This window comes from Echinops telfairi, unplaced genomic scaffold (genome assembly GCF_000313985.2).
Source record: "Echinops telfairi isolate 266 unplaced genomic scaffold, ASM31398v2 ScPeMD7_7469;HRSCAF=8507_1, whole genome shotgun sequence".
Classification (NCBI taxonomy): Eukaryota; Metazoa; Chordata; class Mammalia; order Afrosoricida; family Tenrecidae; genus Echinops; species Echinops telfairi.
The window spans coordinates 96,200,498-96,211,198 of NW_022111373.1; the positions used below are offsets into that span (position 1 = coordinate 96,200,498).

The 10,701-nt window shown below is 42.7% G+C and overlaps 1 protein-coding gene across 3 annotated transcripts in view; it reads left to right on the forward strand.

Moving 5' to 3' along the window:
- The first annotated feature begins 3,809 nt into the window (after positions 1–3,809).
- MIER3 (MIER family member 3) overlaps positions 3,810–10,701 on the forward strand; it is a 28,717-nt gene continuing 21,825 nt past the window's right edge. For 2 of the 3 annotated variants that reach the window (XR_006679577.1, XM_004703607.3), the window contains exon 1: positions 3,813–4,073. Coding sequence is in view for 2 of the 3 variants with exons in the window: in XM_004703607.3 (XP_004703664.1) it covers positions 3,975–4,073 (99 nt within the window). In the remaining variant the exon portion in view is untranslated. Of the gene's footprint in view, positions 4,074–10,701 lie in introns of all 3 variants that reach the window. The other variant, XM_004703608.2, reaches the window with a different exon arrangement.

Consider the following 10,701-nt stretch of genomic DNA (forward strand, 5'->3'; position numbering starts at 1 on the left):
CTCAGGTTCCGCAGGAAGGTTGCAGGGGGCTTTGCACTTTGATTTGGAGGCGAGGGTCTGGCTGCGAGCTGGCCTGCGCTGCAGGGCAGGAGACAGCCCCGGAGTTGGGGCACCCGCGCCCCAGGGGGTGGGCCGGGTCTTTGGAGGGGAGAGCCCCTTCCAGAAAAGGGTGCTGCGCCGCGCTTCGTAAAGTGGGTTGGGGCCCGAGAGCCGGTTGCGAATGGGGAGACTCCGATCGATCGTGCCGGGGAGTGGGGGACCGATGCTGCGAGCCGACTGCGCGGGGCTGGGCTTCGCCGCTTTGTAACTTTCCGAGTCCCAGGGACGGGTTGGAGTTGCCTGCTAGACTCGCGGTTGCGGCCCGGGTCTGCGCGTTGGGACCCGGGGACTGGAGGAGGAAGGCGAGGCAGCCAAGAGGGGGCCCGAAAGGGGCCCGGAGCGGTCGGAGCGCAGCTCCGTCCTGCACTTTTGGCAGCTGTGGCCGAGCGAGCGCTCAGCTCCGCCTCCTCTGCGCCCCGGTGCCGGCGCTGCTGCTTCCCGGCTGCGCGATCTAACCGCACGTTTTCTTTTCTCTCCTAGGCTTCCTTTGGAAGTTCGAGCCCAGGTTTGTCTTCTTTTCTGACTTCTGCTGGTGGGTCCCAGAGGGAATCCGGTGTAACTGGAGCTCAGAAATCTATTGCTGAAGGTTTCCCCAACAACAACCCCCCCAAAACCTTATCCTGCAAGTTTTTTTTATCGTTTGCTTTAAAGAGTTTCTCGGGGTATAATTGGTAATCAAGTGGTTTGAGGAACTAGCAGTTGTACTGTTTTTGTTTTGTTTTTTCCCTGGTATGTTGGAAAAATAGTTTGGTACTAGGCCAACCACAGACAAGAGTGCTTTTAAGTAATATGTCTTCTGTCCACACATTTTTTCAAGCCTCAAACAGTTTATCTTCAATTTTCCAGTACCTTGTAACAACTTAGGTTTGTAATTGTGACAGCTTTCAGAGATTGAACTCCTTGTCAGAAAGTTGGAGCTGCTGAGATTTTTTTTAGAGTGATATACCCTGCCCCCCTCTTTATTGAGGGGGGGGCTCTTTTTCATCATTGGGATATCTCTGTAGATGGTGATAAAAATGCAAATGGAAGGTTAAGGAAAGCTACTTTAAATAAACGAAACTTGGCTTCCAAAAGTGGTGAAAAATAACTCGGAATCTTAGATCATTCAGTGCGGTGTTTCTTCACCTTTCTGGGGTCAGGAACCCCTGGCAGATTCTGGGGACAGCCAGAGACTTCTCCCCAGCACAGTGCACATCAGACCCTACTGCACACAATTTGAGGTTTGTGGAACCCCTGTGTCTGGTAGGTGGAGAGAATCTTTTGGCAAGTTCTATTTCTGAGCCCCCCCTGTTCAGACCGCCTCCTAGCAGCCTCTCTGCCCTTTCTTTGTCTCCAGGAAAACCCGCCTCTAAAACTAGCCCGTACTCCCTTCTCCTACAGTCAAGGAGACAGACTTTGACATGACTCTCCTGAGAGTCACCTAGTTAATACAGGGCCTGGACTCGCTCCCAAGTCTTCTATTACAACATGGGGCTTACAGGGAACATTCCATGTCCCTGGAATATTACTTTTGTGTGTAGTGGGCCCGCAAGGCCACGCTTGATTATCTTTTAAGGTATTCGGAAGGACCATCTCAAACAGGAGAAATGTGTGGCTGTTTGGCAGATCGCAGTTTACGGCTCTATAGCATTAAAAATTTGTATTAAAAGTTTCTGTTAATTTTGAGACAAATATTTCTTGGGCACAACTGATGTCATGACAAGAATATCTACAGTATGCCAAACATCTGGATGATAATGGATCTTTTCCATTTGCAGCACCGTTCCTGTTAAGTTGCAATTTATGTTAAAAAGCAAGAAGACTGTGATTCTAGTATCTAAACAGAGATATATAACCTGTTTTTAATCAATTAGTCAATTTTACAAAGAATTTTAGAACTGGAGGGATTCTTGAGGTCATTTAAGCCAATCTCTATATTTCACAAATGAGGAACTGGATGGAGGCCCAGAAAGTTTAAATGACTTGCCTCAGGTCCCAGAGAAAGCCAGGACCAAGCCAGAAGTAGACCCTCAGGCCTTCCCATTTCTAGCCTTGTTGAATACCTTCCACTTTCTACATTAAGGGAGATCTACTGTGTGCCAAGTGATCCGGAGTTAGCAAAAGAAATATAGCTCAGGCCTGCTCGCAGAGAGGTGGAAAAGCTGCCTCCTTGACGTTTGAGCTTACAGCGGAGGTTTTTAAGAATTCTTCAAAAACAGCAAACTATAATAAAGGATGCTCTACTTTTGAGCCATTTAATAAACATTTATCAAGGCTTAAAATTGTTTTTAACCATATCTGCCTCAACAGGTTTTTAAATGAGCAATGTTGAAAGATAACTACCAAAATGTAAACTTAAAACTCACTGCCATCAAGTCAATTCTGACTCAGGGAGCCCTGCTGGCATCGTGGGTTAATCTGTTGGGTTGCTAACTCTAATGTCAGTAGTTCGAAACCACTCCCCACCCCCACTGGTAAGGAGTTAGACTCAGAAACCCACAGGGGCAGTTCTACTCTGTTCTGTAGGGCCATTTTAAGCTGGAATTGAGTACGTGGTAATGAGTTTTGTCCTTCAGACTACAATGTAAACTGCTTAAAGAATTAACTCCTGTAGAAATTGCCCTTTTCTTGAGACAATTAAGCCGTGAGTTCTTATGAAATGAGTTCTCTGTACTCAAAATCAAAAACATTGAGTTCTGTCTGTGGCTTGGTCATAGTGAAAAGACTTTTGGCCTAGCCTAAGTGTTGTGGTAATGATCATACATTGTCCTTAAATTTTGTTTGAAAATTTTAAATATTAGCCTTGACTAAAATTCAAGCATGACTAGAAGCCGATAAAATGTGTTATGTTGGAAATGCCGGTTTCCCCTTCTCTCACACCGCAGCTGCAACTCTGATACTCCTTTCCTGCGTAGGTTAGCTGACTTAAATACTAGAGCAAACGAATGGGGAAAATAATGTTTTTCATAAATTTGCTTTCATTCTTTTGGGATTACAGATTTTATCCATTCCCTTGGTTTTTGGAGTAGCCTAATGACTTTACTTTTGTGTTTAAAAAATAAAATCTTAATTGTATAAATGCATGTGAGTAGACCAACTTGCCAGCTTATTGCAGTGGGATGCATCTTTCACAACGCTTAGCTGTGACGTTCTGTTTTCCCTTCAAAAAATCCTAAAGTTGTATTAGTAATTCAAACCAAAGCTTGATGTCTGTCATTAGTGCCAGGGAGCTTGAAAGACTGCTGTAGAAATGAAAGTGGCAATAGTACTTTTAAAGACTATATAGAGAATATCTAAATAGACCTTTTAAAGAACTGCATTTATTCTATGACCTGGATTAGAATTTGGATAAAGCTAATACCCTCTTATGAAACGCAAGCCTTAGTGTATAATAGATTCCCGTGAAGTCTTCTCTTCGAGGAGGCTGAGCCCTCCTGATGCTTTGCTATTGCTCGTAGACAAATAGGTTAAACGAACAGATAAGCAAGTTGGCTGCATTTCTAATAAAAAGGGGGAAAGATGATGAATTAACTGATAAGCAAATTGGACTGTTTTTCTATTAGGACATTGATTTAGGACCACTCCATTTAACTCACTTTGCAGCTATTATAAGTTGCTTTCTCTTGGACTAGATCTCCTGTAAAAGCTTTTGTAAATTACGCTGTCTTGTTCTTTTGCTGACTTGGCTTTTCAGAATCGTATGGTTTTGCTTCACAACCTGTAAAATACGTAGTGAATGCCTTGAGAAATTAAGGATAAAAATTGAAAAGAATTGTCAGACAAGCACAAATTGTTTTCTTGTGTAAGTGGCTTTGTGACTGTCAAGTGATTTGGATTGTTCGGTTCCAGTTGGCTCTCTGTCTTCTGAGGATCATGATTTTGACCCCACTGCTGAGATGCTGGTCCATGACTATGATGACGAACGGACTCTTGAAGAAGAGGAAATGATGGATGAAGGCAAAAACTTCAGTTCGGAAATTGAAGACTTAGAAAAGGTAAAGGAGTTTATTACAGTACTTTTGTACAAACTTGTAAGGATTTAGAAATTCTCTTCCCACGTTACATTCTACCTACAATACAAATGGAATCAATATCTTTCTTTTTCACCTAGCACTACTAATTTCACCTATACTCAGGGAACTTAAAAAACTATGAAAGAAGTAAACACAGCTGTTGCGTCTCCTGTGGAAGCGCAGGGAAGGCATCGTAGAATAGGCAGAGGCTCTCTCCTGTTTGGGCTATTCCTTTTTTTAAGTCAAGAGTTTGTTGTGACGATGGGGCCAAAGTTCGAAGTGGTCTCATAATATGCCTGCCTTGATTTGCTGTTAGAGGTGGGGAGAAATAGAAGGGATACCCTGCCAAACTGCAATTCACCTCCCCCCCCAAATAAAACAAAAGCTAGGTGTTTAAACTTTTACAAACCAACCATATCACTTTTCAAGTACTCTCCATTACACTTAATACATGTCAATTCTGCAATTCCATTCTTGGAAACATTTTTCAAACTTATCTGTTTGGATGGCTGACAGCACCTCCCTCGTTTTTTCTTCATCTCTTCTAAGTCATCAAATCGCTATCCTTCCATGTCCCTCTTCGTTCTTAGAAACAAAAATAAAAGTCACATGGAGTGAAGTCAGGTGAGTAAGATGCGCACGGCAAGAGAGGCATGCTGTTTTTTGCCCAAAACTGGCACACTGAGATGGCTGTATGAACAGGTGCATTGTCATGTTGGCAAAACCAGTCCCCTGCCTGCCACAAATCAGGCCTTTTTTGTTGCACACTAAAGTTTTAGAGGTTATCAGAACCGCTATATAGAAAGGTTGATTAACAGTCTGACATGGTGGAACGAACTCCAAATGTACTTATCCCGTTGACATTAAAAAGAAAAAAAAATGAGCATCATCTTGATCTTTGATTTTACTTGACAAGCTTTTCCTGGCTGAGGTAATGATGGCATCTTCCACTGGTTTGACCGATGTTTGCTTTCAGGGTCTTAAGACTAGCACTATGTCTCATCACCAGTAATGACCTTGGGGGAAAAAAAAGTCTGGGCTGCTTCAGAGCTATTCTTTCAAAGCACGGCATGTTTCCACTTGACACTCTTTTTCCAGGTCAGTCAGAGTCCAAGACACAAATTTTGCAGCAACCCTTCTCGTTCCAGAATCTTCCATTAAAATTCACTAAACCGAGCTCTAAGATAGTCCAGATAACTACTCCATCTCTTCAGTGGTCCATCATTGATCTTCGACACAGGTGCACGAATTTTGTCCACATTTCCATCTGTGCAGGAAGTTGACATTTCCAGAAGGTTTGTCATCAATCAACATTTCACCTTTTTTGAAATGAGAAAACTACTCATATATTTGATAGCTCTGTCCTTGTAAGCAGTGTTCAACATCACAACAGTTCTTGCGGGATTTTTCCTGAGCAGGAAACAAAATTTCACAGCCACACGCTATTAAATCGGCTATCACAAAAGACAAGGTTCGAGCGAAGCTGCTTTCACCAAATAATTGAGCATAACCAGAGAGAACGTTCCCAGGTGACGTCACTGGGTGCTGTAACTTAGAACAAGTTACCTGATGCTTGCCTAGCAGGGGAAAATCCATTTCTTGGAGGGGTACCTCCTGGTAGACCGGTAGACATCAAGATACAAGAAGATGTGTGTCTGACTACAGTGTAGACATAGACAGATTGTTTTGTCAGTAAAGTAGCAAAAAACGAACATCATTTACTATGTTGACTTAGACACTACGTGTGTAATCTGATAGAGATTTTTTTTGGCTAATAGATTTTACGTGTTGAGGGATTTGGTCTTCCAGATATGCACTAATAGCTATTTTTGGTCTCTGTTAAGAGACTTGAAGGAAATTGGAGATGATACACAGACACAATCAATAGCAAATAATTTACTCAGTTAATCACAAAATACTTAGTTCCTCCTAGACTTTTAAACTTTCGTTCTTATCACTGTTGCTTTATAATCTCTGTTACTCTGTGGATTCAAAAAAAATATAGTTCAAGAAAATTACACATTTCAGCTTTTCTATCTTGAATAGTTTGCCTATTGGTATGTTATCCCACTCATAGAAATTGGAGCTGAATCTAGAAAAGACCATGAACCGCACCTCCCTTAAAAGGCCAGTCTATTGCTCATTGAACCTTAAAGGACAAGATGAGCTATTACTAAGAGTAACCTATAGCCCAGTTCTTCTGGACCGTCGTCCTGATCTGTACCAAAACCTCATTGCGTTGCGTCGTTTGATTCACAGGGACTGAATGATGAGTCGAATAACTCCACAGGATTTCCAAGACTCCGGTCTATGGAGCCAACCCTCACGGCTTCCTTCCACGAGTGTTTGGTGGCTTCAAATGCTGACCTTTTGATCAGCACATGGTGGCTTAACTGCAGGACCATTAGGGCTTTATTCTGATTTAACCAAGAGCAGTGTCGATGTGGTCTCTTTTTAATTGAGGAATAATGAAACAGATGTAAAGATAAAGAAGCATTGCATTTCAAGAAGAAATTATACATTAGGTTTTAATTACGGTTATGTAATTTTTTATAAGCCCTGGTACTGCTGTTACATCAGCACTGAACTGCTAACCCCAATGTTGGCAGTTCAAATCCAGTAGGCACTTATTGGGGGAATGTTGAGGCTTTCAGCTCCTAAAAAGATTTACAACCTCAGAAACCCTATATAGTGTTGCTATGAGTTAGAATTAACTTGATGTCAGTGGGGTTTTAAGCTACAATTTGAAATAATGCATTTTGAAAATCTTTTCTCGAAATGGTGATTTAGGTATTACTCTAAGTTAAGACCACCACCTGTCTGTTGCACACTGGTGAGGGTGTGTTCCGTGACCGTGGAAGTTGTACAACTGGTATTTCAAATAGCAGCAGGGTGCCCATGGTGGACAGGTTGCTGGAGAGCTCCCAGACTACAGTAATACTGGGAAGGAGGACCTGGCAATCTCCTTTTGTAAATAGCGGCCAGTGAAAACCTTATGAATCGGAATGGAACGTTGTGTGACACAATGCCAGAAGATGATCCTCCAAGTTGGAAGGCACTGACTGAGGAAGAGTGTGTGCAACTTCGAAGTACTATTGACCTTACTGACATGCCCGGGGACCTTCATTTACGGATGCGGCATGACTCAAAATGAGAAGAAACAGCTGCAGGCATACATTAAGAGTCAGAATGTGGGCTGCACGAAGTAAGAACCTAGGAAAATTGGCAGTCAACAATATCCTGGGCGTAGATGAGCTAAAATGGTATGGATCTGACCATTACAAATAGGAAAGCCATATGGCTTACCGTGTTGAGAATGACAAATTGAAGAGAAATAGAGTTGTATTCATTGTCAAAAGAACGTTTCAAGATGTCTCGTGAAGTACAACCCTCTTCAGTGTAAGGATAATACCCATACGAAAAGAAGACCAGTTAATACAACTATTCAGAACTGTACGCTAACTGCTAATGCCAGAGATGGTGAAACTGAAGATTTTTTTAAACCAATTTCTGAATCTGAAATTGGTCAAACATGCAGTTGAGATGCATTAATAATGGTGATTGGAATGCTACAGTTGAAGGCAAAGCCATTGGATAAAAGGACCTTGGTGATAAAAAATGACACGGGAGCACATGGTAGTACTTTGCAAGAGCAATAACTTATTCATTACAAATGCGCATTCAACACTGTAAACTGTGATTATACTCATGGACTTTGCCAAATAGAATACACAGAATCAAATCGACTAAATCTGTGGAAAGAAACCGTGGAGAAACTCAATTATCATCGGGCAGAAGAAGCCAGTGGGCTGCCTTTCTCCAAAGGCCAATTATCATGATTCAGAAGACCACCAGGAGCCCTGTTGGCTTAGTGGTTACTTGCTGGACTGCTAGCCGTACGGTCAGAAGTTCAAAACCACTAGCTGCTCCTTGGGTGTGTGAGTCTGAGTAGACTAGGGAAACATTCATAGACACAAATATGTATGAGAGTTTTATATAAAAGAGCAATTGTATATTGAGGAGACACTCAGCCCAATCCAGATCAAGTCCGTAAGTCTGATATTACCCCATATGTCGATACTAGTCCATAAATTCCTCTTTAGACTCACGTAGCCATGCAATGATGCCAAATGCAGGAAGATCACAGGTCAGTGGGTGGAAAGTCTTGTGGATCCAGTGGTGGTAGAAGCATCTCAGCACTGGCGGGGGCTCCACGTGGCTACTCCAGCTCCCAGGCTCTGGCTGCCACCAGCCTGTCTCCACGTGGCTTGTTATCAGTAATGTCTCACAGGCAGTGAGTGAGCGCCCTGCCTCCAGCCAGCTAGTTCTCTCCTTTGGGGCTCCAAATGAGGTCATCAAGCTGCGACCTGATTGACAGGCTAAACTTCACCCCTTCACTCTTAAGTCTCAAATAGAAAACAGATGATGTATAACTACCACATTGGAAGAAAGACAAGCTGTTCTACTCCCATAAAGAATTACAGTCTCAAAAACCCACGGGGCCGTTCAGCGCTGTTCTACAGAGTTGTTATTAGCTGGGATTGCCTCGGTAGCAGTGAGTTTATGTCCATTGACCCCGCCGAATTGAAGCCATAAGAGTGAGGCCGACTCCATCTGTGGAAAGAGATGCCGGAGAAACTCGAATATCCTCAGTCAGATGGAGGCCATTGGACAGCTGTGGAAGAGTCCATCAGTTACTCATAGTCAAGGTGAAGTTGAAGAAGACAGACAAATCCACAAGAGCCTAAACGTGACTGAATTTATAGAACATCTTAAGAACAGATTTGCCACATTGAGCACTAAACACCAGCTGTGGAGTTACATCGAGATCATCACACACGAAAGCAGAAGCTCAGTGAAAAGAGGAGAGAAGAGCCTAAAGCGGTTGACAGGCGTGACTGTGGAACTTGCTCTTGAACATGGAGTCGCTAAGGTGCGTGGAAGAAAGGTTGAAGTAAGAGCTGAACAGAAGGTTTCAAAGGACAGGTTTGAGGGCAAAGTAAAATATTATAATGAAATTTGCAAAGATGCAGAGTAAAGAACAAAAACAGAAAGAAAGAACATGCTTGCATTTCTCAAGCTAAAAGGACTGAAGAGAAAGCTTCCAGTTGGAATATTAAAGGATTTTATGAGGATGGTGGCGGACAAGGCAGGGTTTCATTTTTGTGTGTATGGGGTTGCTGTGAGTCTGAACTGATTCAACAGTGTCTAACACCAACCTGAGTAGAATATTGAATGACCTAGGAAGGTTCACAGAAAGAAGGAAGGCATATCCATTCACCAAACCAAAAAAACAATAGTTTGACATTCCCCATTTCAGGAACTAGCGTATGATCAAGATCCGATGGAAGAAATCTAAGCTACATTGAAGGCGCTGACAAAAACCAAGGCTCCAGGAATAGATGGGAAAACACTGAAATGCGTCAACACATGGATGTGGTTCAGGAAATATTCATTGCTCTGGCCAAAGAGATTGTTTTGTGGGCATTCCAACAACAACAACAAGGATCCAACACTAGAAGTTACTGAACAGTATCAGTAGTATCACCCCCCAAATCTTGTGAAAATAATTTTAAAGTAGTTGCAGTGGTATATTGACAGGGAACAGCCAGAAATTCCAACAGGATTCAGAAGAGGGTGTAGAATGAGGACTGTCGTTGTTGACAGCAGGTGGGGCTTGGCTGTACACGTAGAATACTGGAAAGAGGTTTACATGTGTTTTATTGGTGCAAAGGCATTTGATGGCGAGGATCATAAATTATGGACAATATTGAGAAGAAAGGATATTTCAGAACACTACTTATATGCTTATGAGGAACCTGTACACAGTTTAAGAAATGGAGCAAGGTGATATTATATGGTTTAGAATCGGGAAATTATTGAATATTTAAGGATTACTCAATCTGTAAGCTGATAATCATTTAAGAAACTGAATTATAGAAGAATACCCTGTCAGGATTTTGGAGGTAGACACTTGACAATATGCCAGTGATTCAACCTTACTTGGTGAAAGTGAAAGGACTTGAAACACTTAACTGATGAAGGTCAAAGACCACAGCATCCAGTGTGGTCAGCACCTCGACCTAAAGAACGGGCACCCTCACAGCTGGTCCCATAAGCAGCAGCATAATCAACAGAAACGATTTAAGATCTAAAGAATTAACAAAATGTGATCTCCAGTCAGCACTCATGGAAGCAGTGTGTAAGCATACAACCCATTGCATCGGACAGATCTGTTCCTCAGGGCCTCTTGAAAGGGCTGAAAAGCGAAAACGAGGGCACACTGAAGACGAAACGGGGCTGACTCGATGCGTGCCTGCAGTGGCCTCGCGTGCACAGCTGCACACTTGAGCCAGAAGCAGCGTGACGGCCTCACCACGGTGCCCGCCGTAAGGGAGGGTGTGGACGCAGATTTTCAAAGCTGTACGTTTTTGTGGAGAATTTATCGTAGACTTTAGTGCGGCCTATGTTGTGGTATTTAGAAAGACTTAGTGCAGCTCATAATCTGGAAAACGAGGGTTACAAAACCTTATCAAGAACTGCTTGGCAGTAGAGAGTTTCAATTACGTGATTACATTTTAAACAGCAAAATTCGATTTCTGGCATCTTT